Genomic DNA, 27839 nt, shown 5'->3' with positions numbered 1-27839 from the left:
GGGCTGGGGGTGGATGAAAGGAAAGAAATGCTTTTCATTATAAATTATTCCTTAACTGGTTGTTTGCCTCACTGAACTGATATCAGGAGCACATTACAAGGACAAACTGAGACACACGCCATTACAACCAAACATTAACTGTAGTAATCTTAATCATACGAGGGGATGTCAGTAAGTTTTGAGCCTTGAGCATTTTTCATATCCAGGTGTCACAGCCTATGGTATGACACTGAACCTTGGGGTGTAGCTGATGTGATATGTAAGTTTTGGTATCCTTCTCTCAGAAGTTATTGAACAGCTCACATTGATGGAAAGAGACCCCCGTCACGGCAGTGAAAATGAATAAAATTGAGTATATATAGAGCAGTAATTAAGTTTTTAGCTCTTGAAGGAAACTCGGCGAAGAACATTGAAGAAAGGCTTTCAGCAGTTTATGGGAAGTCTTCCCCTTCATCTGCTACCATCAAACGATGGGTCAATGAACTTAAGCATGGTAGAGAGAGTCTTGAAGATGACCCCCATCCAGGTCGCCCAACAACAAGCACTAGGCAGGAAAACATTGACAGAGTGCATAGACTTGTGCTGGAAAATCGTCAAATCACACTCCACGAGTTAGAGGAGACCACAGGCTTTTCACACGGATCAATCGAGACAATTCTTCATGAACATCTCGTCATGTCAAAGGTGTGTGCAAGATGGGTGCCAAGAATGCTTACAGATGAAATGAAGCAAACAAGGGTCACCATAAGCAACTCCATGCTAACCAGATACAACAAGAATCCAGAAGATTTTCACTTTAGGCTAGCAACCTGTGATGAAACCTGGATCCACCACTATGATCCTGAGAGCAAACAAGAATCCATGGAATGGAAACATGTCACTTCTGTCAGGACCAAAAAGTTCAAAGCCTCCAGATCAGTGCAGCAGGTAATGGCGACAGTCTTCTGGGATAGCAAAGGCGTCATCCACATAGATTACTTACCAAAAGGAAAAACAATGAATGGGGAATATCATGCTAACTTGTTGAGGCAAGTGCGACAGTCAATCAAGGAGAAGTGCCGGGGCAAGATCAGACGTGGTATTCTTCTACATCAAGACAATACTCCAGTTCACACCTCTCGCGTTGCAGCCGCTGCTGTCCAGGAATGCGGGTACAAAATCTTGCCGCATCCCCCATACTCTCCAGACCTGGCACCAAGTGATTACCATCTGTTCCCAAATCTCAAGAAACACTTGCGTGGTTGTAGATTTCAGGATGATAATGAGCTTATTGCTGCTACTGAGGCTTGGTTTGAGGACCTAAATGGCGCCTTCTACAGAGATGGCATCAGCGCCTGGCAGAAAAGATGGAACAAGTGTCTCGACTCACAAGGGGACTATGTTGAAAAAAAAAAAAAATGTGGTTCATACCAATATTTTGTGTTTTTCTATGCAAGGCTCAAAACTTATTGATATCCCCTCGTAAGTGGCAGCCAATGATTGAAAAGTCCCCAGAAAATATTGCCATATTGGTTCCTACCTGTACATCTTTGTGACCCTGATTTTGATTTCAGCGAGATTGACCAGTTTGCTTCCAGGTATTTTCTTGCAGAAGATTTGTGTGATGCGGCCTATACGATATGGCTCTGGGCACTGTTCATTGGAACCCTTGATGTTGACGTATGATGACTTTCTGTATGCTTCTGGGTACAACTCCTCGTCAACCTGCGGAAGTACCACACAGTAATCAGTGAAGGAAAAGAGTAAATGTTAATTTACATCAGTCAGAAACATTTTACTTTGTTCACCCCGGTCCATGGTTTACTGAAGAAAATTCAGCTCATCAGAAAGTGAGTTGGGTTTTACACAGCTTCAGGAATATTCCAGCAATCGCAGCAAGTGACACCAGAAATGGGCTTCACGCATTGTACCCACGTGGGGAATCGAACCTGAGTCTTCAGTATTGTGATATAACGCCTTAACCATTAGCCTACACTGCCCCAAGTCTTACATAACACAACACTGACCTTCTACATGTTTCCATATTGTATCTTCAGGGAGAATTTGAGTTTCATGGAGAGAGTGTAATCAGTTCTTGACAAAAGCTAGTAAAATATTGGGTCTGGATGAATATGATGTGGAATTTGTATCACGGCACCTTCATACCGCGTTGCATTGAACATGGTAGTGTGTCTTGTGGGTGACCTTTAATGTAACTGAGGAGACGTTTTAATCTGGTGACTGGAAGTTGTTTTACGCTGTTTACAGCAATATTCATACTTCACTGCATGGGAGAAGAGACATGGGCTTCATACACTGTACCTACGTGGGGAATCTATCCTGGGTTTTGGCGTGCTACGCTACACCACAGCAAGGTAAGTTCTGAAAGTCCTACCTTGCCCTCTGACTTAGCTTTCTTGACAGGTGCGTGTTTGACTTTGAAGCCGAATGCCTCGGGCAGAATGTAACAACAGTCTCCAATCTTGTACTCGGTGTTATTCTTCTTCACGCTCTCAAAGTACTGCCGGTTGATATTTTTGTCCACTGTTTCAATCTCATCACCAACTGATGTGGATATTCTCTGTAAGAAATGCCATTGACATATAGGAGACTGGTTGGTGAGGCAACTCATTCATATAGAAACATTATCAGCTTGGGATACAATGACATGTGTCAGTATCTCACAGCAAATGACTTTAACATCGTCTGTCAACCTTTGATATATCTCTACACAACAGAGCAATCTTCTGGTTAATCAGTGGGACACATCAGTACCTTTCTCTGTTCGTCAAGTCGTTTACAGCTCCTGCAGTACTTAAATGAATCTTCTGTTCGTTCGTCGACAGGAGGGTCCTCAAATCTACCCAGTATTGGGTCATACCTTCAACAAAGCAAAGTCCATATCCATCTTTACAGAGGCCTGTATAGTCTTAAACAAAGATGGTGACATTTATGTTTAAACAAAAATGCAGGAGAATTTGAACTGATTTGAACAGTATTAATTTTCAGAAAATTTGAACATGTATCACGTATATAGGTTTATTGAGTCTTAAAAACAATTACAACAGGAATCAAACAAACAAACAAACAAGATGAAACAGCCTGTCAGTTCTACCTTTAAATTCAGAAGAAAGAGAAACTCATTTTAACTCTGTGTCTCAGCTTATTATGAAATTCAAACTAATTTCAAAAAGTTTTCACCAGTAGATTATGCCCAAAATAATGTAGTGGTTCTGGTTACTTGACCAACCCTTGAATTCCGGTGCTGACCCTATTTTTTTTTAAGCAGTATGAGCTATTAACCATTCAGATACCATTTTTTCCCCCAGCATTCATGGGCACCAGTAATTCTGATGAAGTCAACATGATGGCAGCAAGCTTGATTAAATAAACAATTACACATTGATAAATGTGTTATTACTTTGTACTTTACATCTCTTAAGATTCCTAACTACCTCCTAAATTTTAAAGAGCTGTAATCGGAACAACTTTTTTTCTTTATTTGGCTTAACTTCAAAGAACCTCTATAATAATATTTTGAGCATCGTATGTTTTGAGGACAGGCATTTATCTTTCATATCACACAGTTGGACCATGGAATTTGATTAGTTGACTCTTGCAACAAGCAGTCAAATGTTGACTGTTTGCCCTTGGGGATCCAGATACAAAGATGGTCCTACCACTTCTGGTAATAGTACGAGTCCTCCTCCATCGTGTTTGTGACCTCCTCCCCTCCCAGCATGGCCCAATTGGAAGGAGCCTCCTGGTGCACAACCTGCATGGAAGAAGTCGCTTGCTTTACATGGAGTCACGGAGATGACAGTTTGTATCTATATTATATGTATGGACAGATTGTCAGCAAAGGCACAAGTTATCCCATCACCATTAAGTCACAGCCAGTGACAAGCCTACTGGGGAGTGAATGAGTATAGTTTTACGCCACATTCAGCAGTAGTCCAGCTACATGGTGGATGCCTGTAAATAATTGAGTCTGGACCAGGGAATCCAGCAATCAGTGCATGGGCACCATCTATGTAACTGGGATACAATGACATGTCAACCTCTCACAACAAATGAATGTCTTAACAGCCAAGAAACAGCTACTGTGCAATACATAAATTTCCCTAACGTCATATGCACTGATTACAAAATGGTACGTTTTTTGAAATACATAAGAACATGACAATGCAAGCAGTTGGCTTAGGGAAAGAAAGACCTACAACTCCCTGCAATATCAAAATTGATAAAACTTAGCTGCAAACAATATTATGCAATTGATGATTAGTAGAATTTGACTTCTCGCACAGTTATAATCTTACCTTGACTTTGCTAACAATTACATCAAGGTCCGAGTCATCGCATTCGTCTACAACAAACAGCTCCCTGGGTTCTGCAGCCTCCCCAAGCATTGTCTCACTGCCACGCCTGTCAATGTGGTACGCCATATTATTTGGTTTGTTTACTACTTATTTCAATGTTTTGCAACAGACATGAGAGACTGGAAATCTCATTCTGGTGAACACTCTCAGAAACCAGTAAGTTGGGCATGTCGCACAGGGTATAGTGGGTATGTAGTAAGGGGACCAGTGAGTGTGGCACAGAACATAAGGTATAGTGGGTGTGGCATGTAGTAAGGGGACCAGTGAGAGTGGCACGTAACAAAAGAGACCAGAGGGTGCGGCATGCAACACAGAGACCACTGGGTGTGGCATGTAACACAGGGTCTAGAGGATGTGGAATGTAGAAAGGGGACCAGTGGGTATGTCACGTAACAAAAGAGACCAGTGGGTTTGGCAAGTAAGAAAAGGGACCAGTGGGTGTGGCATGTAGCTCAGGGTCTAGTGGGTGTGGCATGTAACACTGGGACCAGTTGATAGTTGGGACACAATGCCGTGGCTAATCACAACTTTGTGTGGCATCTAACCAGCAACATGAACCTGAAGTTGTACTCACATGAACCAGTGGGCATGGTATTTCTTGTCTCCTGATGATGTCTCCCACATGTACTGAACCTGTGATATGTATATGGGTGTGGTGGGGTCATCTGGCTTCACAGACACAAAGTCACCAGCTCGCACCTGGGGACAACAGGACAAAAAGGGTAAATTACTGCAAGATATCCATTTCAATACATAAGTCGACAGCTTCCCAAAGGACAGGATTAAACCGAACAAAACTCATTTGTCAGAAGAGATATAAATTGTTCATCTTTCAAGGTAAGAGAATTAAAACCCCAAACATCCTTCAGTATAAATTTTTATTTTAAAACTTGCTATTGGTAATTAAACACTAAAGACCGTCCACATACAATATCCTCTACCTGAGACTATAATTGATTTGTAACTTAAAAACAAGAAGTCATCATTATCCTCCATGATGGCAATTATTTTATTATATTATATTTATGTATTTGTCTACTTGTTATGACTATGTCAAATGTTTGGCGGGTATATAGCAAAGTGGAAGGAAAGTGTTGAAAGGTTTTGAAGTTCAGCTCTTAAAAGGAGCATTACAATCAAATTGATGTTTGGGTGCAGACTTGCAGCTTCATTGATTTCCAGTTTCTTGTCAGTGATTAAAAGAGACTGAAACTACTTCAACTTGCTTTTATCGCATAGAAACTATACATTCATTTGGGAAATACCTTCAATTGAGACAATTCAAGGAGAAAAAATCTGTTGCAATAGTACTACTATAGTTGGTTGTAATTGACCATCGTAATAATATGTTCCAATGGAGAATGGCTATCGCAATTGTTGTTTTGACCTCAATAGTCTACCCTAATCCCAGCTAGGAGACACAAAAATGAGCTTCACACATTTTCCTTCTGCTGGGAATGGTATCCAGTTCTCTGTCTGTTCATTCACCAAATATCTACTTTGATTACTGGTGAAGTACATCCTTGATTACTTGTGAAGTACATTAACCACTTGTGTTTATATATGAAACATTTTCAAAGGGTATTAATGTTACAAGAAGACATCTATCAAAGTACAATCATCTTCAATGAACAGAAAACGTGATGCTTGCACTTTGATGAAGGAATTTCAAACCGTGATTAAAAAAAACCCTTGCATCAAATCGATTGTATCAGTCTAGCTCCAAGAAAGATCTTACCTCTTCTCCATTTAACAGGAAGCCTGAATAGAACTTCTTGCTTGCAGTCTCTTTGATGCAATTTCCAATCCATCTTATTTGAGTCTGAAATAAAATGATAAATTATTTGTTGACTACTTCATATAATATATTACGCAAACCTTTACAGAGAATGTCACAAAGTCTCAGTGTCAAGACAAGGGCTGAATAAACTAAGAGACTGGATAAGTTACATAACATGATGCACCAGTGGAAACAGATCACTTCTACTGTATCAAAGCTCTGGCTAAAATAATCAGTAACTGGCTTAATGTTGATAGGAAAATTATCAATGACCATCGATAATATTGTACATTTACTTTCATGAAAGAATCTTTATCACTTCCTCACACAATGTACACAGTTAGGTGTTAATTCATGAGTTGCCTCTAACTAGTGTTCAAGACACTGGTGTTAGTTTTATTTTATGCATGCATGAACAGTTCCCACGTAGGTGCATTAACAGGCCACCACTCATGTGAAATTTATCTGTTTCTTTCAGACTTTTTAGCTCTAACTTACTTTCCCGCTATTTATAAAAATACTATCGACGTTTATTTAACAACTATCAATCTCTCCAATTTATAATTTGTAGCCAGCACCAACTTAGACATACTGGATTACAGTGAGACAGTGAGTGAATCTAGCATTACGCCTCACGCAGCAACATTCCAGCTATATGGCGGCGGTCTGTATATAACTGAGTCTGGACCAGACAATTTAGTATCAACAGCATGAGTATCAATCTGTGCAATGGGGAACCAATGACACGAGTCAACCAAGTCAGCGAGCCTGACTCTTTGATCTTGTTATAGTTGGCTCTTACAACTTCTAAGTACCTTCATTTTTGATGAAGCAGTCTTGTGTCTTTTGGCTGGGCTTGGAGGAACATCCATGGCTTCCTGTAGCATACAACACAATACACTGTCTTGAGAAAATACACTGTAAAACAATCTGAAATTCCGGGTAATATATCAAAACTGGCAATGCATTTGTTTTTTTCTCAACAATGTAATTAAATAATAGTGTAGAACCCTGTATTGCAATTATCTGATTCCATTTAAGTCTGTAAGTTTAATATAGGAGCAAAATAGATCAACGATCGATATTTACTGACCTGCTTGATGTCATCACCTTCCTCTGCGTCGTCATCGTCATCAGCTTCACGTACTGCCATGTTGGGGCATCTGATCACAGATTTAAATATTAATCAGGTGTTATAGGTGTTACAGTTCTGCTTAGTCCACTACAGTGTATTTGAGTTGTTTCATGCCCCACTATCAGGTTATCTGCACAGAATTATCTGAGCACAGTTTTGGTCAAGTGTCTAAATGTACAGATAGAAACAATATTCATATGATTTCAAATATCTGTATGATCACTGTTGTGTTTAACGGCACATTCAGTAATATTTCAACTATATGGCAACTGTCTGTTAATAATCGAGACTGGACCAGACAATCCAGTGATCAACAGCATGATCTGGAACCAATGACTGATGTGTCAACCATGCCAATGAGCCTGACCACCTGATCCCCTTAGTTGCCTCTTACGACAAGAAAAGTCGCCTTTAATGGCAAGCATGGGTTGCTGAAGGCCTATTCTACCCCTGACCTTCACAGGTCCCCTTGACTGATATCTATAAGGGAAGCAGAAAGTGGGTCGTCCAAAACTGACTTGGCGCAAAAACATCGATGCAGAGGCAGAGGCAGCAGGAATGATGTGGGACAAGCTGAAGAGAATCTCCCAGAACCATGTCCATTGGAGGGGTGCTGTCGCAGCCCTTAGTTCCCCGAGGAAATACAAGGTAGCTGAAGAGAATCTCCCAGAACCATGTCCATTGGAGGGGTGCTGTCGCAGCCCTTAGTTCCCCGAGGAAATACAAGGTAGCAGAAGAGAATCTCCCAGAACCATGTCCACTGGAAGGGTGCTGTCGCAGCCCTTAGTTCCCCGAGGAAATACAAGGTAGCAGAAGAGAATCTCCCAGAACCATGTCCACTGGAGGGGTGCTGTTGCAGCCCTTAGTTCCCCGAGGAAATACAAGGTAGCAGAAGAGAATCTCCCAGAACCATGTCCACTGGAAGGGTGCTGTCGCAGCCCTTAGTTCCCCGAGGAAATACAAGGTAGCAGAAGAGAATCTCCCAGAACCATGTCCACTGGAGGGGTGCTGTCGCAGCCCTTAGTTCCCCGAGGAAATACAAGGTAGCAGAAGAGAATCTCCCAGAACCATGTCCACTGGAGGGGTGCTGTTGCAGCCCTTAGTTCCCCGAGGAAATACAAGGTAGCAGAAGAGAATCTCCCAGAACCATGTACATTGGAGGGGTGCTGTCACAGCCCTTAGTTCCTCGAGGAAATACAAGGTAGCAGAAGAGAAGAATGACAGAACATAACCACTACTTACCTCCTCTTCACACATGCCTGCTTTGAGCGCCCAGATCCTCCGAACTTGATCATGTCCTTGCATGCACTGCAGTTTCCACAGTCAGGCTGCTGACATATTTCACAGATCCCACACCGCTGCTTCCGTGGCCCCATCTGCCTCTTATCCTCAATCTGCTCCATGAACATGCTGTCGAAGATTTGCCGCACAAGGGGTGTGGTTGTTGCCATGGTGTGTTTGGGCTTGTCTTTCTTCACTTTCGGTTCTCGCATTTGTTTCTGCATCGCTCTCCTTTAAACAGAACAATGAGGAAGTGATTTTATGATGTTTCTAGCAATAGTCCAGCCACATGGAGGGCACCACAAATGGGCTTCACGTGGAAAAATGGACCCAAGCCTTCAGCATGACAAGCCCATACTTTAACCACTGGGCTTCCCAAATGCCCCTAAAACTGAACAAAATGTTTGATGGGAAAATGGAAGCCTAGTGTTTTTTGTATACAGGACTCCTACATTCCATGTGAGTGATAAGTTCTTATTGGAATATTACCACTTGGGGTGAGAGCTGAGAAAGCTGGATAATTTTCTACAAATTAAAGTATAAAAAAGTCTTGAAAAGCATATCAGACATATTTGACAAAGGTAGCAATCGACTATTGTCTTGCACAGCTGTTTTGAGATATCAGTTATTTAACAACATATTAAGGACTGTACTAAAACCAGATTTTGTGTTTACATGTGTTTTACACACAAAAACTTTAAGCAGCATCTCGGCAATATCATCACAGTGAAAACTACAAAAGGAATTCACATACTGTCATTGAATGTAGACCCTTGTTATTGAGGTGGGTGAGGTGTAATGGGGTTTTAGGTCACAGTTAAGCATGAAATCTGACTCAGATTATACCGACTCAAACTGAGCAGTCCTTGTATATAGTAATGCTCAGCATCAGGCAGGAAACAACACGTACCATAGTCTAACATCCACTGGTACAACATGGCTGGAGGTCCAACCAGTAACCTGATCTCGGGGCAGACTTTCTAACCACGACACCACATATGCAGTCCTTTGTTATCAAGGCACAATGGCACACATTTAGTTAGTTCTCATGTCACTATCATCTCACTTTCTGAGGTTGGTCTGTTATCACTTTCAACAACAATGTTGTAAAGAATATACAATGACATTTAGAAAGTGGTCAAACATAACATGCTATAGATGATAACACTTTCTAGTACCATTGCTGTGTCAAGTCCCATCCAGGATTTGAACCCACATCCTCAGAGTCAAGCACCTCATCACCAGTACACAAAGCAGGCACCTAGCCAACTCAGCCACCCAAGTATAACAACATTCTAGTTATAACCACAGCATGTCACCCTAACCTGCATTTCTGCAAGTTTTTATAGGATTCTGTCAATGTGAAGCAAAATGACTTGGGCCAGCTTGTACCTGAGAGCTTCCTCTGGACCAAGGTTGACCAAATGACATGCTCACTTAATTTCTTGCACCAACAATTGTAACACAACTAACCTAGGTCAGAGAAACTTCTGGCATTACTGATGTTTTTACCTCTTCCCCAAAGTGACTCCAGCAAGCTTGATGAGAGCTCTCATACAGGGTGTGGTGATCAGCAAGCCTTCATCTTCATCAGCAGCTTCATCATAACTCTGCACCTAGATGCACAGTAAGGAGTTTAGAGGTAAGTTCTATCATAAACAAAATTAGTTAGAAAGACTGTAATGAAAGCTAATATTTTAATGAGTAGAATGAAACAGGTGATGTCTGTAGATATTGCTATTGGTTGTTGGTATTAAAAGTACTTATTGACACAGCGATTAGATAATCTAGCGAGAAAAATCTTGTTAAACACCAACCTGATCCACAACAAATTGTGCATGCCTCAGCAATGAATCCTCTGTGAACTTGGTGAGGCCAGTAGGGGGAACTGTTGTCTGTGAACACAGGTATACACAGGTTAAGAAAAACAAACACCTAACATACACTCGACAAGGTGTTAAGGCACAACATGGAACTCTTCCAGCAAACTTCAACATCACTCAAATGTTTCAACAATGGACTACAGACACGTGCTGTTTATAGTCAGACACTTGGTGTAATTTCCACTAGGTTACAAGCTAATTTAGCACAACCAACTAGATTCACTCTGTATCATGGATGTATCAGAATGTGCATGCCTTTCTACAAGACTATCTACTAACAAAGTCTAACCTCAATCTTGTTCAACAGATCTTCATAGTTGGCATCTTGATTGTTCTGCATGAACTCAATGACGACCTTCGACATGTGGACCTTCTCCTTCATGGTGTCGATGAAGGGAGCATAAACCTCGCTTGGGGCCATCAGGAAGTAGTCAGCATATGCCGTGCTGAACCCGACCAGGGCGTTCTCGCCACCATCAAAACCTGTCGTCCACCATTCATTGATTGGACCCATATTGCGGCACCTGACTCCACCTGAAGAATCAAATGATTTGGTCCACATTAAAACAACATGACAAAGCCATCAATATCCACCGTAGTTGTAAACAACCCTTCGTGAATGTCAATTAGGTATGACTTTCTCAAATGCCACACTGATCTGATGAAAACATACATGCAAACTGTTCATATACTAGCATGCTCGTAACAACAGACTGCTGGAGTGATTCCATGGTAATGCTGACACTTGAAATAGAGTGGTACTGTTGATTTATGTCATTAGGTTCTTGAATACCGGATCTTCAGCCAAATGAGTCATTACTCATTGCTTTAACCACTAACCTACCCCTACACCTTATTCAACAAGGGAAACAAGGACCATCATTTTATTTTATGCTACTGCAGAGATGCCAACCGCTCTGCTTTTCGAAGAGTTATTCCGATTTTCAAACACAAAATCTACTCTCTGATTTGTCTGTAAAAAACTGCGATGTGTAGAAAATATATTTATAATTTCAGAATGTTTGAAAGAATTTTAGTAAATAACCATTTGAATGTGTTCATTTGAGTTAAGTATTATCTGGTTAAATATGCCCAGATATGGTATATTTCCAACAGACTAAATGTACTTTTGTACGGCAAGACCCCCAAGACACCCACCGTCAAAAGGGACCCGATCCCCTCTTGCGTTCACCCCCCAACTCGCACCTTCAGGGCTTGAGAATTGCTTTAGGCAAGACATGACTCAAGTTTCATTTGATTCAGGGTTGGCATCTCTGCTACTGTGATTATTTATTGCACCAACTTAAACATGACCCACTTTAGTGAAACCAATCTATGTAAGAAAATGTGGGAAGATTGCGACGTAGTTTCTCTCACCTTCAGGGCTTACACTCTCATCGTAGATGGGCTTAATGGCGCCACTGAAGTACAGCATGACATTCTTCTCAATCAGACCCGAGTCAAACGGGCAGAGATGAGTGTTCTTGTCATAAATACTGAAAGAGTAAATTGTCAAGAATGTGTCCTTCTCTTGATCATAGCATGTTGGTACGTTTCTTTTGTAATTTATAGCTCTAGCCAGTTCAGTTTATGACTATTTTAGCAATATTCCTGCAATTTTACACTATAGGGAATCAGAAATGATCTAAAAACACACCTATGGGATTTGCAACCCCTGACATGAGCCCAGTAAAAACCTTTTTTAATCTCATAGTATCTGCTTATGTTAGTCCATATGACAAGCAGTCTGAAAGTTTTGAGGATAACAGACTGAAAGTTTTGAGGATAACAGACTGAATGATTTGAGGATAACAGACTGAAAGTTTTGAGGATAACAGACTGAAAGTTTTGAGGATAACAGACTGAATGTTTTGGCATAGGCCAATAAAACTGAACAGTTTAAGTCAGCTGGACCAATGTACCTGAAGTCGGTGATCTTGTGAGTTGGTCTCTCATCACTCTCTGCCACCATCTCATCGCCAGTAAACAACGAGAGTTTGGGATCGAACAGCCCCACACACTCCTCCACCTGCAGGGTGAAAGGTCAGTCAGACATTCCAAGTTTTTCACAACTTCCCTTAGTCTCAAGAATCTTATGTTCAAACGGAACTGCAGATCACTTTTTAAGGGGTCACAGGTAACCTGTTTTTTTTCTGTTAAGGCCATTCCAGCAATATCAATAGTAATATTACATCTGGATCAAACAGCCCGGTGAGTAAACAAACATAGTTGTGCACAATTACATCTCAAACAAGTCACCAAGCCTTGCCACCCAAATCTACCCGGGGCCAACTCTAATCTCAGAATGCTGACCATCTCTACATCATAAGACAGCAATGCTGTTTGGTCTAACACCACACTCAGCAATATTCCAGCTATATGGCGGCAGTCTGACAATCCGGTCATCAATAACACAAGAAGCAATCAACACAAATGGGATATGATGACATGTTTCAACCAAGTGAGTCTGACCACTCAATCCTGTTAAGTCACCTCTTGCGACAATCATTGGTTATTAATTCTTAGCCAGATCTACACTGACACTAATGGCAATGCGGTGCTAGGGACACACGTGCTATGATGACATGTTTCAACCAAGTGAGTCTGACCACTCAATCCTGTTAAGTCACCTCTTGTGACAATCATGGGTTATTAATTCTTAGCCAGATCTACACTGACACTAATGGCAATGTGGTGCTAGGGACACATTTTACACCAGGCCAACATGGGCACAGTGGCTGCTCTGTAGACTGCACATAAAATCAGAAGTGGAAACTCACAGCCACATAACAAATAACCTCACACAAGACACAATTCGTGCCAAGTCGTGAAATAAGAGTCATGGATTTGATTACTTCCCATAAACAAGAAACAACACATTATGTCTGGCAATACATCATAGAGATCAGTCCTCATAAAATACATATCTATCAATTAATATTGGAGATGTAACTTTGGGTAAACATAACTGAAATAGCCACAAGAACCCATTTCACATCGGTGACGAGGGGTGACATACATGTTCGGATTACAATACTGTCGGGGCACTCTATGACTAAAACCCTAAAGTATTTCATCACAATAGTTCATGTATGATATTATCAACTGCAAACTTTTCATATCGATAATAATAACAATCCCCATGGATTAACATTTCTGATTATTATTTCAGCCAGTCCAACTTTACATCAGCTAACTTACAGCATCATCGGGGTCGCCAGGAAACAGACGCAGGTCAGGGTCATCCAGCAGCTGCTTGCACTCCCGACATTTGATGGGAATCACTGATTTGGGGGTCACCAGCTTAATCTCGTCCTTCACCTCTACAACCTCTCTGTAATAATCAAATGTGCCCACATTTCAATTGAATGTCAACTAAAGAATATCTAAATCCTATAGCCTGAAATACCGCTCTTCTCAGAGTGATATTATCTATCTATCTATAGGCTATAGGTAGGAACTGTGTTCTGTCAGCAGCTTTAACGTGCGCTTCGCATCTAGGCCGCTGCATGCGCATGCGTGGCGTAGGAATATGTTTTTTCCTGTATGCACCTCTGGAAATAAAGAAGTCAGGTCGCCTGCTCGCCTGCTTGTACATCAAGCCTAGAGTGGGGTGACTATTGAGGGGGAAACAACAACTGTGACAGCGATAGCTTATTGCAACAAAATACTGTGATAGTCTATTGTGACCAACTATTGCAATACTAGTTTCAGTCATTTTTAAGAAATTAAATACCTAACAAAGTTAAAACTGTATTGTGTACTGCACTTTTATCAACAGAAGTCATTACTAAACCATCTATCGTCACACATAATTATAACTGATGCATCAATAGTTTTAATTGTTTCTACCATTGATATAGTCTGTTTGCAGTGGAAACATACCACTGAATTTCACATTAAACACATGGCATTTATGTCGGCTACACGTCTGCCAGAAGTTACCGCCACAAGAAAAGCAGTCTTCCACGTAAACAACTGGAGGGAAAGTGCCGACAGGTTGAGAAGTAGAGGACCGGACAACCAATCAAGAACGATTGGCAAGTCCCACAAGGGACTAATCCACTCGAGAGCTGGATGGATCCTGTCCACGCCTGCTAGAAAGTGCTGAATTAGAGGGTGCTGCCCCAACAATGCACCGTCAACAGGTATATGAAAGGCAGAAATTGCCGTGGAGAATCCCCTAACTGTTGATGCGGTTCCAACCGAGACTGTAGGAACTCCAAAACAGATACAAAATCTGCAGAAAAGGGATCGAGAACCCCCATGTTGACACACCTGCGCACATAACAGGTCCATCTATCCTCATACTGAACGTTTGTCGAATCCCTCCGAGAAGCCAGAATTGTGTCTGGTGCAGGAATTGCTCTCGCCTTGCAATTAAAACAACAATTGAACAATTAAACAAATTTAATTGTTTAATTGGGAACAATTAAAAAGTAAATGAAACAAACGGAAATTCAGACTGAGAATCCTTGTATTTTTAAAAAGCCAAGTGAACACCAACATCTCAAAATTTTATTCAGCATAGGACAAGAGTTGTTTAACATACAATCATAGATTCAACTCACTATTACTGGTTTGTATTACAGGGGCAGGGGTAGGGAAACACCAAGAATAGTCCACACATGTATTTGTTTCACTTGCCTGCTACTGCATTTATATGAAACCCAAAGAAACTATGCAAGGTAAGAATGAGTTATCTTTGCCCGAGATATTCCTTCTGCTGACAATAAAATAACAGAACAGAGTTGAAAGGAGGTGAGAAGACTCTTCTACAGGTTTAGCTAATTTTTTTTAAGAAGAGGTCTTCCTTGGGGGGTACGCGTACACATTAGTTCTATCAAGACATACTGCCATGACACCGAGTTCCCCGAGTCTCACACTTTGAAGCCTGTGTTTATTAAGGAAAATATCAGTTCATAAATCATTAACACTAAAAGATATCATGCACCATTTGAAAGGTCTTATCCTATTGTTTATAAATATGAAAGTTATATTTTATATTATATAAGTGATATGACTACAACTTAAATAAGTAATTTTTCAATGAAAATGAAGGCTTCCTCATTTATATGTATACATGTTTATTGGACAGAGATTGGTTTCTAAAGACAGTTTTTCACTTAAGACTGCAATAAGGGTTGTGACTCAATCCGTAACAGCAAACTGATAATGTCCTCGTAAACTAACACCTGTTGATTCAGACAAAAGTTTTGGGTATAAGCACGCTATTCTTAACGTGTTACACAAAAAACATCACTACCTATACATATATTATGGAACTTAGAGGACGTATTGTATTAGGTTCTGACTCACAACAAGCAAGTCTTGCACATATATTTTAGCATTAAACATCATGTCTGAGTGTGAAGTTCGAATAAAGTAGCCAAACTTCTACAGACTAGCTATTACATTCAAAGAAAAAAATCTAAATGCTAAATGGTGACACGTGGGGGGCTTCATACCCACTTACATACATCCAAATTTGACTCACTAAAAACTGTTGAAAGAACCTGATATTAACAAACTGGCAATCCAACCAGAGGACCCATTTCTACCACTTCTACTTACCTATCCTTCTCCATGTCTTCCTCCCCATCGACTCGGATACGTTTCAGGTCAGTCTCTTCTTCTGACTTCACTTCAGTCTTTTCTTCTTCAGCTGCGGACTTCCTCTTGGACCTGTGAACAGTCACATGAAAATAAGTGATCAAGTTGGACTGTACACTGCTGTTAGCAATTTCCGTCCATATCACTACGGGACACCAGATACTGGCTTCACAGATTGCATCTACGTGGGGAACAGAACCCAAGAGTCTGGTGTGACAAGCAAATACTCTAATTACTAGGTTGAACTGTAGCAATAATGTGCAAGGAACATAAACAGCTATATGAACAGTTTTGAGAAAACATTCTTTAATGTCCTGCCTTACAGCTGGGATATAGTATGACGTTAAATTTAACACTCACTCGACTGAATATTTGTTATGATTGTGTCCTGTTGTTACCCACACTGGTAGTGTGGTGAGGTGTACAATTAGAAGTGATAACTGATCTCAGATCATAATCAGGTCATTACCCCGTAAATCATGACACACAATTGGTTGCAATGTTGAAGATGATCTTTATAAAACACTTACGCTTGTCCTTTGCTGAACATAGATGTTATGGATGGCTGACTGTCACTAAGAGACTTCCTGCCTTTCTTTGATCGACCTTTCCGTGAAGGTGTACCTGCAAAAACATTTTTAAAAAAACATATTACGACATTCTCAAAATACTCCAATTTTGTCCTACATTCTCTATAAGAAGGCTGGACATTGAAACATATTCTGCTTAGAATTCAGGCAGTGGACTATTTAGGAGATAAACATCATGTGTTGGCCAATTTCCGAGTGTTATTGAGCATTTGAAGCATGGGAATATTTCACTTGAAACCTCCACTTCACACTGTCGGTTTCCACGAATCAAATACCATTTCGTCATGTTTTTCAACCAATCAGATTACAGAACACTGTGACTTCTGGCTTACAGTGCATGTTATTTCACCCTGAAATCCCAACAAGCAGCCTGGGTTCATACAGCTCAGGAGCCATCAAATTTAAGGCCTTTTTTCTTTTTCTTAAACAGCCCACCACCAATAACAAGGACCTACAGAAACAGCTAACACTTAAGCACTTGAATGCACACAAACTGTGCTACAGTACTGCCATGGAAACGTTTTACTTGGTGATAGAGAATATATTACAGCAAAATACTTTTATTACGAACTACATGGGACCACTGAAATTAGTTCGTTATTTTTGTAGTTCGCTATTCACGAAAATCTACAAAAAAACACACTATACACTATAACACATTCCTACTTAGTTTATTCATACACACATTCATTCATTCATATTACATTCTTTTCACTACAAAGTCAGTAATCTTACACAGGCGCCCACGTCACTCGTCACTACGCACTTGTCATTGAATATTTCATATTTTAGAAGACTCACGAGTATCAAAAGCGTCTGTGCACATTTCCGATGTCTGTGGGAGACATACACACAGGCCTTTCAAGGGGATGCACTTGTTTTTTTTTAATTGCCAAAGACTGAGTTGCTGTGCCGGAAGTATTCAAAACTAGGTCGTCAGCCACGGGCATTACGGCCTCCGGCAATCTGATTGGTTAATAATTATTGTTCAGATTTCAAAGTGAACGCCACTAATTGACACTGACTGAGTTTACTTAATCGACTATTCACACCATTAATTAGTGTTAACTGGGACTGCTGAGGATTTCAAAGTGAGCATTGCTAACTGGCAGTGACACCGATGGAGTTCGCTCATTTCGTTATTCACACCTTTAATTAGTATTACCTGGGACTCACGGGCATTTCAAATCAGTTCGCTACAGCCATTAAGTACGTTATAGAGAATTTGTTTTTCATGACTTTTTTATATGATAATATACTTAGGTTAATTCGGGACTTTTAAAACAGTTTGCTACAGCCGAGAGTTCGTTATATCTGTGTTCGTTATAAAAGTATTCTACTGTAGTTTCTTGTAAAATCATAACTAAATAAGTTACCCTAACTATTTGACTTTTTTGGGCAAAACCCTTCAAAATAGAGTTTTTTCATTGCTGAACAGAATATAGGGCAATTTTGGGTAAAATGTCCAAATTTCAGGGGTTTTGTTCAAGTCTGTGTGAACTCTGGGAGTACTAGTGGTTCTTATTCTGCCCTAGAATCTTCAAATGAAGACCAAAGTGGACTTACTTCGGACATTCTCCTTGTCGCTCTCTCCACCCCTCTTCCTGATGTGTTCCTCTGCATCGTCATCAATCTCCATCACTTCAACACCATCAGCCTATTAATCAAAGTCATGGTCATTACCGCTGTTTCACAAAACAAAGCTCACCAGACAAAGGGAAGTAACAACAAAGAACTTTCTTGAGAAAGAAAGTTAGCCTTCATATTACCATCACCGATTCTATTCACACAGGACATTGGTGTGAAACAGTTAAACCTGAAGCTATAAAGACTGAATTATCTGATCACTGTACAGCAGCAGTGATGACACGAGGCTTCTCTTCCTCAAAGCAACATTAGTATCCTGGACAACACAGTAAGCGAGTGATGTTTTATGCTGCTGTTAGCAACATCACAGCAGGGGACACCAGGAATGAGTATCACACACTGTACCTATGTGGGGAATTGAATCTGGGTCTTAAGCATGACGAGTGGATGCTTTAACCATTAATGGCATTAGGCTTCCCCACTGCCCAACATTAGTAATGAACTATCGCAGTTGACGAGGTAAACACGGTAAAGGCTTCACAACTCATACAGCATTACAAACTATGCACAAAATGGGCCCAGGTTATGTCATCCTATTGCTTTTAGTCTGTGCCGAACACTTTATTTGAAGTCGCTTCCGGACATAGCTCTCAACACCCTTTTTCATTAGAATTTGTGTTGTCATACTTATTGTAAACATGGCAAGGTCCCCCCACACTAAAGAAAAATGAAATATTTATAACATATTGAATACTTTCTACTTTTTGCTCACTGCCTAATTCCCCAATGTAGGCTGTCACAAAGTTTGAAGACACTGGGTACAACAGTTCATGAGTTCTCAAGTTTACAAGAAACAGGTCATACGCAAGGATGAACAGATGCTCCTGAATAGTCCCCCGTTCCCCATTGCAGCTGGGGACAACAAAATTGTGAGAGACAAGGGCTTTAGATTGTATGGAGGTCTCTTGTGTTGTTACAGCTGGGACAATTTTCACATGATTTAGTGAAAAAAGAAAATAAACAATGTGTGCTTTCAAGCAATGACACAAACATAATTAAACATTTCTTATGGGCCAGTGAAGACCCTGGTTCAATTGCTCTAAGATTCACTATGTGTCAAGTCCCTTTTTGGTGTCCCTGCTGTGATATTGCAGGAATACAGTGAAAAGTGAAAAAAGACCAACTCACTATCATTTCTGAAAATGTTTCTTCTTGAGCCATATATGCATATGTAATACCTGATTAACCACTGAATCGTCAGCAATTTCAGTTGGAGCTGATGCAGAGCTGCCATTCCGTGCTGCAAAGTTGCTGTTGGCGCTGTTGGAACTTGAGCTTCCATTAGCACTTGATGTAGTGCCATTAGAACTTGATGCACTACCATTAGCACTTGACAAACTGCCGTTACTACTTGATGTACTGCCGTTACTACTTGATGTACTGCCGTTACTACTTGATGTACTGCCGTTACTACTTGATGTACTGCCATTAGCACTGACATTGGCACTTGAGGACTCTGTACCATTTGAACTGCCATTTGAGTGGCCATTTTCTTGCTCTTCAATATTTTTCAGTTTTCCTACTTCTTCTGGTGTAGCAGTCATAAAACTATCAAGAAGTTTCTCCAGCTTCTTAAAGTATCCTTTCTGTAATTAACACCATGATACTTAGTGACGTACATGTTACACAGACAGACACTTAAAAATATATATATAAACCTCAGATGACCCCTGACTCGAAATGCTTCATAGTACAATACACTGTGACAAGGCCGGACACTTTGGTGCACCCTACCCATTTCCATTGCAGGTCAATGCGCTACTATCGCATGCAGTCAACTAAAACCTAACGTAAACACAATCATGGATGACTGGCCTACTGAACACCACTCATAACACTGTTATGAGTGGTGTTCGATAGGCCAATACGTTAGGTTTCAGTTGACTGCATGCGATAGCAGCGCATTGATCTGCAATGGAAATGGGTGGGGTGCACCAAAGTGTCTGGCCTTGTCATTAACACCTACCAATTATTTATTGTTATTTCTGCAAGTCGACTGAAACCCGACTTTGACTCTCAACAAAACGATCTTGACACAAATGGACGACAATATCACAAAGTTGGGATGTGGTTGAGGCAAGTAATTTGGTTGGTTGATGCTTGTTAAAGAGACATTGATAATTAATGCTTTCTTTTGAGAGGCCATTGTTGGGAAAAAAAAAGAAAAGAAGAATCTTACATTTCCAAGTCAAGCATTCAATGTACGTAAATATTCCTGCAAATTTATATAGATTGTGCTGATTTACAGGTGTTAACCAATTAAAGATTTTCTACGTTTACATTAGGTTTAAATCTACTGCATGCTATGGTAACATAGCAATTGGCGAAGGAGTTGGGTGGGATGCACTTAAGTGTCCACCTTGTCATGATGCACTGTACAATTAAGTAGTTTGGCATCAAGGGTCATCTCAAAAACATCTAATCTTTTAAATCTCTAATCTTCACAAAGTCATGAGGACCTGTGGGCTCAGTCACTTGACTGCTAGTTTTGAAACAAGGGAATCATCAGGGAAAGACATGTCACATTAAAAAGGTTTTCACAATACATCACTGTAATCACAATTGCATAAGTAGCGACATTTTTATTTTGTAATTCAGATATTTGGTGGAAATAACCAAGGGAAAACATTACTACCTGACATTTTTAAATGTTTTTAATTTCTTTAATTTGAGGTAATTACCATAGATGTATTTGAAGACTGTTTAGACGGTCATCAATTTAATTAACTACAGAGGAATATTTTAGCTCTTCAACTTCTCTTTCCTGGAAATCTTTTTACTGAAATGGTGGTTATACCTACAATGTAACAAAGACATTCCAATTTAGGAATTCTTGACATTTGCTTCAGATTATCAGCTCCTAAGAAGAGATCACACGCAAACAGTTATCTTCATGTTTTGACTCTTGTAATCCTTTCCATCACCGTACTCTATCATATACTGCACCTGATCTTTGTTCATATCAGTCCATTTATACCTGGAAATCTGTGATAGTACCCAAAAAGCCACCACAACAGGAATCAATTGAACTTACCTCAGTTACACTTTCATCTTTCAATTCCAACTCCAACTCATGGACCTTCTGACGGATATCATCCGTATAGTAGGGTTCAATCAACTTGTGCTTCTTCTTCAGGTAGCCCTGAATAAAGAAGTCGGTGGTCAGTTCTCAAGCACATCTCATTATTTTTCCTACTACCACAAAAAATATATGAGAATCATATCTAATGAAATTGGAATGACATATAATCATGACAGAAACATAATTATTGTCATGGTTTAGTCTATCAGCAAAATTCTGCTTCATTACTAAAACACAAAAACTAAACTTTCCTTAGTCATTACAGATTGCTTAGCTACTGTCAGTGGGCTTGATTAAGTGCTTTATCAGTTTCACTGGTGCAATCCCATATTGCAAAGAGCAACCTAGTTATTGGTAGCCAAGTTGCACCAAGATTTCAAATGGAAATGCACCTGATGCAAGTAGTTAGACATCTCTTAATAGAGCCCTGTGTCATCACGTTTTAGTAAACTTAGTCTCAGTGTTATTCGTTACACTCCACCACTGAGGCTAACAAACCCTAGTAGAAGGCCGCCTCAGGTAACCTTCAAGCGACCTATGACTATCCAATCAATAGTGAGATGGTTAAATAGATTTAACCAATCAGACAACAGCTACCACTTAGAGGTCGGAGGGATTTTCAAAATATTCAGGTCACTTACACAGATCTCTCCACAAACACAGTTATTTGACCTGCAGCATATACGCTTTGGGATTTCTGTTGACATGGTAAACATTAAATAATACTTCCACAAGATGAAATCCTTAAATATTGCCAAAACCACTATTTTCAGCAACTGTTTACTCACCGATGTCATGATTGTGACATGCACCGTGTGCATCACCCGGATGGGGTCATACTCTAGTCTAAATAGCATCTGGAATTGTTCAGGTACAAACCTTTTCAACATAAAAAGTTCAAAAGGTATGTGCGAATGTCCACTTTCCCGATTTGGTAATCTGTGTTCTGACTGATGAACCTAAAGGTTACCTCCCATAAGGTTTTGTTCGGCTCAGTACTGGAATGTAACGAGAAGTACTGAGGCTAAGTTTACTTAGATTGTCATGTTTCAAGAAGTACTGAGGCTAAGTTTACTTAGATTGTCATGTTTCAAGAAGTACTGGATGTTAATGTCAGTGGGTCATCTACAGCAAACTAAAGTCAAACATTTTAAAGAATTCTCACCAGCAACGGACGACAGGACAAGCTTACATTTCCCACACTGCAATAGCATGAACATTGATCTACACTACTGGGTTCTTTGGTTGGCATCTCTACACTACTGGGTTCTTTGGTTGGGTAGATGAAAAATAAGCACAGGTTTTTATGGATACCATATGTTTATGCCATATTTGGACATAGATTCTTATGTCATTGTTAAGCAAACAATCAATTTTCTGACAAGGAGTTTGGAGGCTTTCTGTTGTATCTTTTGTACAGCAGGTGATGACTAGTGTTGGGAAATTGGTTGAAATCTCTCAATTGATGATTGTTTCATTTCATCAAATAAAATTGGTTACGTTAGCATCATTTTTCAGATTTTCTTAATCAGGTTGTTATATCAGGTATGTACAGCACAATGAAACTTGCTACTGATGACTAATATATCATTAATATACACTTCCTGGAGTCATAAAGAAATAGTCAGTGAAGCTTGTTTTCTAAGAATTAAACACATTTGCCGGCTCTGACTATTTTGAAGATATGTTCTTTTGTCAAGCTTTTCAAAGACTATAACAGTAGTTTCAAAGTCCTGTGTTCAATTACGAACAAATGTGATCAACTGTCTGTGTCTGGTCGTTTGATCAAAGCGACCAATCTTTGATTATTTCAATTAATCAAAACGTCACTAGATATGACACAAATTTGCTTGCCCACAACAACAGAATCTATATGGAAACGTCAGCCATACAGAAATAAGGAAGTTGTATATCTATATAAATAGACTCATTCTACTTTACACTGTTGGGATATGATGATGTGTCCGCTGACATGTGCCAAACAAGTCAGAGAGTCTGACAATCCAATCCCTTTAGTCGCCTCTTACAACTAGCAGGTTGAAGATCAATTCTAATCCAGATCCATCCATCAAACAAGGGAATCTTCAAAGATAAGATCTTTTTTTCCAATAATGTGAGACAGCATGACAATGCTAGCACAATTATCTTGTTTAATTTGCCATTGATATTATTAATGATAGTGGATTCGCCACATCTGTCTATTACCTTCTGTGTGATATCACCTTCGCTGAGTTCTTCTTCAAGCTCCCCAAGTCTGAAAAATAACACATTCAATCAAACTTGCAAGCTCAATTACTGATCACAACAGTTTAAGTGCTGCATTTATAAGCATATTTACTTCATCCAATGACAACATGCAAGTCCTACTATCGTCTTTGTGAGGAGACATGCAGGAGTGAGGCCTTTGATGGTAGGTTGCCTAAGGGGAGACTGCAGCCGGTAGCAAAACTGATGGCGGGTGTATGCTTATGCTTCACTGATGTACGTGTGTTACACTAGCATTGGCTTACATGACTTCTTTGATAGGCATTGCTTAAAACTTTTAACCAAATGAACCGGAAACTCACTGCTTGGATTCCCTCCCTAAAACTGGCAGCTCAAAGAAAGGACCATTCAAAACTGAAAATATTCCAAATATTCCGTATATTTTACTTAAATGCGAAGTGAGTTGTGGCTACTGAAATAAATTCTGGCTCAAAACTATTACAGTCTACCTAAAACTTAGCCATATGTACAGAGAATAAGGATCGCCGTTAATAGGGAACAAATATGTCTGTATGTATCAAATGATAGAGATAACAAGATTGTGTAATTTGTATACCAATTGCTTGTAAATGCTGGCTACCAACTCACTTTTTCTTGATACTGTCAGACAGCTCAGGAGGTTGCACAGTTCTACCAGGCATTTTTCTCTCTTTCCTTTCAGTGTGACACTATCTTTCGCGCCACCACGTTCCCGCAAAATATTTACAATGGAATTACCCAAAAGGTCATTTCCGGCTCACTACACAATGTATTTGTGATAAAATTCTACTAAAATTTCATGAAGTGGATTACGACTGTATATAACTACTAATAAGGGTGTGTGTGACCAAGTGAACAAGAGAATTGCAGTGATATATTTATTCAAACTTCTTTGCATTTTTTTACATACCCTTGACCGAAGGAAAATGGAATAAACCGGAAGTTATCGATACTTGTCAACAACAACTATGGCGTAGCAGACGAAGGCGGCAAATTCAATCTAGGATTACTGTGATTGTAACATTGGTAGGTTGATCTTATTTTCTTTTCTGCAAGTCGAAAAATCAAAATCTCTCCATTACCTTCACACTTGAAAATCCATCTTTTTCAGCAATGAGCGAAGTTAGCGTTCTTTAACGCGGGAAGAACGTCAATGGGTCTCTTATTTTCGTGAGATTCAAAGATTGAAGTCGAATGCGATTGTTATGATGAAATGTCAAGGGCCAACTGATGACACTTTTCACTTATCTTACTATTTACAAAGACTCTCTACCTTCACATTGGCAGTTCCCATGTGTCTTGGTGCCTACTCACACAGCCTATCTATGGTTGATGGTGTCACTGTTCTCTGGTCATAGTGACATAGTGTTTTCGGTTGGTCATCGTTTTGGTATGCACAACAATGCCTCTTCCATCATGGCCAGAGGAAGCTTGTTTACAAGTGCTCACCAGTAAATGTATCAACATTGTGTATCTGTATCTTTCATCGTCTTCTTGTGCTGACCCATGAAGGTCTGGGATAGAAGAGACCTTCAGCAACCCGAGCTTGCCTTAAAAGGCTACTATGCTTGTTGTAAGAGGTGACTAATGGAATCGGGTGGTCAGGCTCACTGACTTGGTTGACACATGTCATCAGTTCTTAGTTGCGCAGATCGATGCTCATGCTGTTTTGGATTGTCTCTGGATTGTCTGGTCTAGACTTGATGATTTACAGACTGCCGCCCTATAAGTGGAATATGTCTGAGTGTGGCATAAAACTAAACTGACTCACTCACCCTTCCTGTTTCCAGCATATCCATGACTTTTGGAATATTGACTTTCTGCAAACTACGGCTTTGAGTAACAGGTGCAGGTTTACTGTACAATATTTATGAATAGAGATAATGCCAGTGACTTTTGTTTAGAGTCATCCTTGTTCACATTTTAACTGGTGACTTCACATCCATGTATACCCGTGAAGAACCGGGTTAGATTTGATGTTCAGTAAGTAGTAAGAGGCGAATAACGTGATTAGGTGGTGAGGCTTACTGTCTTAGTTGGCACATGTCATCATATTCCAGTTACGCAGATGGAAGCTCATGCTGTTGATCACTGGATTGTCTGGTTCAGACTTGATCATTTACAGGGTGCCATAAGTGATTGAAACAGTTTGTTTTGTTTCACCCTTCTTGATTACGCAACTGAAACTTCATTTAAATGTAGCAGGGCATGCAGTCATTCAACAGATGACATCCTTGCCTTTCTGACGAGATTAAGTTCTTTTGTTATGCAGACAAGACATCTGACTTTTGATGAGGTCTGCATGTCCAAGGACTCTGAAACTTTATGGCCGATACACATAACCTCAGTTTTTGAAAATGGAGAGACCTCTAGATATTCCCTTGCTTCAAAATCTTCCCAATGAATTTGTGACCTGTTTTCACTTTCAGTGCGAAAGAGATGTCACAGGCAGCCTTCTTGGACGATGTTGTTAGCTGGGATGAGAAGAAATGTTTGGAGAACCTTGATGAAGCTCTGCCCAAGCTCATTGTATCCTTACTGAAAATATTTAAGGAATCTTTAATGGCAATAGACTTCTTGGCATCATTTGAACTGTTCCTAAGAAGGATCTACTGGCATGTGTGAAGCTCATATCTGGTGTTCCCCTCCGGGATATTGCTGGAATATTACTTAAAGCAGCATAAAACTAAACTCACTCACTCACTTTTGGGATCAAATGATCAGGCTTTTTGCCTTGGATGCATGTCATTGTATACCAGTGCTCATGATGTCAGTCACTACACTGGCAAGTCCAGATTTAATTATTTACAGACTGCTGGCATATAGCTGACTGCATTGTAGGAAACAGACATAAAAATCAAAACCATTCCACACACAGATATACAGAAAAGAATGTTTGAAAACTTATTACCCCTAACTGTAAATTCATATTTTTGTTGACAAGCGTGATAAAGGCAAAATAATGTAACATCTGAAACAACATATAGATGATTGCTCATGTAACAAATCATCTCAGACTAACACATAGCATTTACTATGATCATCTTACGTAATCATGGTAATTCACATGATATTATTGACATGAAATGAAGTTGGCCATTACTTGACCAGTTGCTGTTGGACAAACTTAACTCTCTTAGACATGCTTACATCAAGTGAATAATATTGAAGAGGAAATTGGTGAGATTTTTAAAATGAATTATTCTTTACTCAGTTGTAGTGAGATCTTAGATTAACTGCACTTCTATCCCAATTGCTTAGATTGATGCCCATATTGTTCATCACAGGATTGTCTGGTCCAGACATTACTTACAGACCACTGCAATATAGCTGGACTATTGCTGAGTGCAGCGTGAAACTCCCTCACTCACTTAATTTAATGCAGATTTTCGAACATTACCAACATTGAACCAATTTGTTGTTCATTAGCAGTGCATGATGCAACTCAAATCTGCAAGTGTCTAAAATGTGCCTCTAGCCTTAAGTTTCATGATAATGTATCTTTTATCCAAAATAATAGTCTCTTTTTTTTGCGGTTTTCTGCATAGGAACAACTGTATTGTCATTCTGACTAATATTTTATTCCTCCCAAAACGAGAAGGTTGGCTTTTCCATATATCAGTTTTTACCCCAAGAAAGTTTCGTAATTTTCGATACATATTAGTATCAATATCTGAACATTCTCACCTGAGCTTGTGAGACCATCCCTAGTCTTACATACTCAGTCTTCAGACTTGAGGCTGAAGGTCTGGACTAGGTGAAATGGGAATCTCAGTCAACTTGCAAGACCATCACGTCTTACAGACTCAAACAGGTTCAAACCTGTGGCTGAAGGTACAGACTGAATTAGTTAAAACAGGATGGCTTAAATTAGGTCTCTGCAAGATATGTTAAAGCATTTGCTCATCTCACCCAAGACCCATGGGCAATTCCCCACATAGGTAGGAAGTGAGAATTTGTGGTGTCCCCCACCTTGATATGACAGGATATTGCTTAAAATGTTGTAACTTAACAAGAAGTCATGATTAGGAGATCAGTTGTTCATGTTGCCAGGCAACATTTGTGTCATTTCAGGTATCCTGAAGATAATCTGCCACTCTTTCCTCCCTTGTGTTAAACAACATGAAGCTGAACAGAAAATCTTCAGCAAGATTGCTGACAAGGTAAAATATAATGTCCAAGTTGGCACCAAAACTTAAATAAAACTCAGTATGTAATTATTAAAC

The 27839-nt window shown here is 39.8% G+C and overlaps 2 protein-coding genes across 2 annotated transcripts in view; one reads left to right on the top strand and one right to left on the bottom strand.

Moving 5' to 3' along the window:
• Positions 1 to 24349, bottom strand: part of LOC137273259 (DNA (cytosine-5)-methyltransferase 1-like) — a 36350-nt gene extending 12001 nt beyond the window's left edge. Inside the window, exons 1-23 of the mRNA XM_067805797.1 lie at positions 24223 to 24349; positions 23575 to 23623; positions 21322 to 21429; positions 19466 to 19873; positions 18207 to 18297; positions 16581 to 16674; positions 16012 to 16122; positions 13639 to 13771; positions 12360 to 12466; positions 11815 to 11933; positions 10727 to 10971; positions 10372 to 10449; positions 10067 to 10170; positions 8516 to 8785; positions 7232 to 7301; positions 6954 to 7016; positions 6097 to 6180; positions 4933 to 5057; positions 4299 to 4404; positions 3660 to 3754; positions 2755 to 2860; positions 2375 to 2560; positions 1520 to 1704 (exon numbers count right to left, since the gene is read on the bottom strand). Coding sequence (XP_067661898.1) covers positions 1520 to 1704; positions 2375 to 2560; positions 2755 to 2860; positions 3660 to 3754; positions 4299 to 4404; positions 4933 to 5057; positions 6097 to 6180; positions 6954 to 7016; positions 7232 to 7301; positions 8516 to 8785; positions 10067 to 10170; positions 10372 to 10449; positions 10727 to 10971; positions 11815 to 11933; positions 12360 to 12466; positions 13639 to 13771; positions 16012 to 16122; positions 16581 to 16674; positions 18207 to 18297; positions 19466 to 19873; positions 21322 to 21429; positions 23575 to 23623; positions 24223 to 24275 — 2990 coding nt within the window. The 5' untranslated portion in view covers positions 24276 to 24349. The remainder of the gene's footprint in view (positions 1 to 1519; positions 1705 to 2374; positions 2561 to 2754; positions 2861 to 3659; positions 3755 to 4298; positions 4405 to 4932; positions 5058 to 6096; positions 6181 to 6953; positions 7017 to 7231; positions 7302 to 8515; positions 8786 to 10066; positions 10171 to 10371; positions 10450 to 10726; positions 10972 to 11814; positions 11934 to 12359; positions 12467 to 13638; positions 13772 to 16011; positions 16123 to 16580; positions 16675 to 18206; positions 18298 to 19465; positions 19874 to 21321; positions 21430 to 23574; positions 23624 to 24222) is intronic.
• A 198-nt stretch (positions 24350 to 24547) lies between these two features.
• LOC137272285 (FIGNL1-interacting regulator of recombination and mitosis-like) overlaps positions 24548 to 27839 on the top strand; it is a 29646-nt gene continuing 26354 nt past the window's right edge. Inside the window, exons 1-4 of the mRNA XM_067804647.1 lie at positions 24548 to 24639; positions 26043 to 26142; positions 26754 to 26793; positions 27688 to 27776. Coding sequence (XP_067660748.1) covers positions 26053 to 26142; positions 26754 to 26793; positions 27688 to 27776 — 219 coding nt within the window. The 5' untranslated portion in view covers positions 24548 to 24639; positions 26043 to 26052. The remainder of the gene's footprint in view (positions 24640 to 26042; positions 26143 to 26753; positions 26794 to 27687; positions 27777 to 27839) is intronic.

Source organism: Haliotis asinina, chromosome 2, assembly GCF_037392515.1.
Source record: "Haliotis asinina isolate JCU_RB_2024 chromosome 2, JCU_Hal_asi_v2, whole genome shotgun sequence".
Lineage (NCBI taxonomy): Eukaryota > Metazoa > Mollusca > Gastropoda > Lepetellida > Haliotidae > Haliotis > Haliotis asinina.
This window is presented reverse-complemented; position numbering and strand designations above follow the sequence as displayed.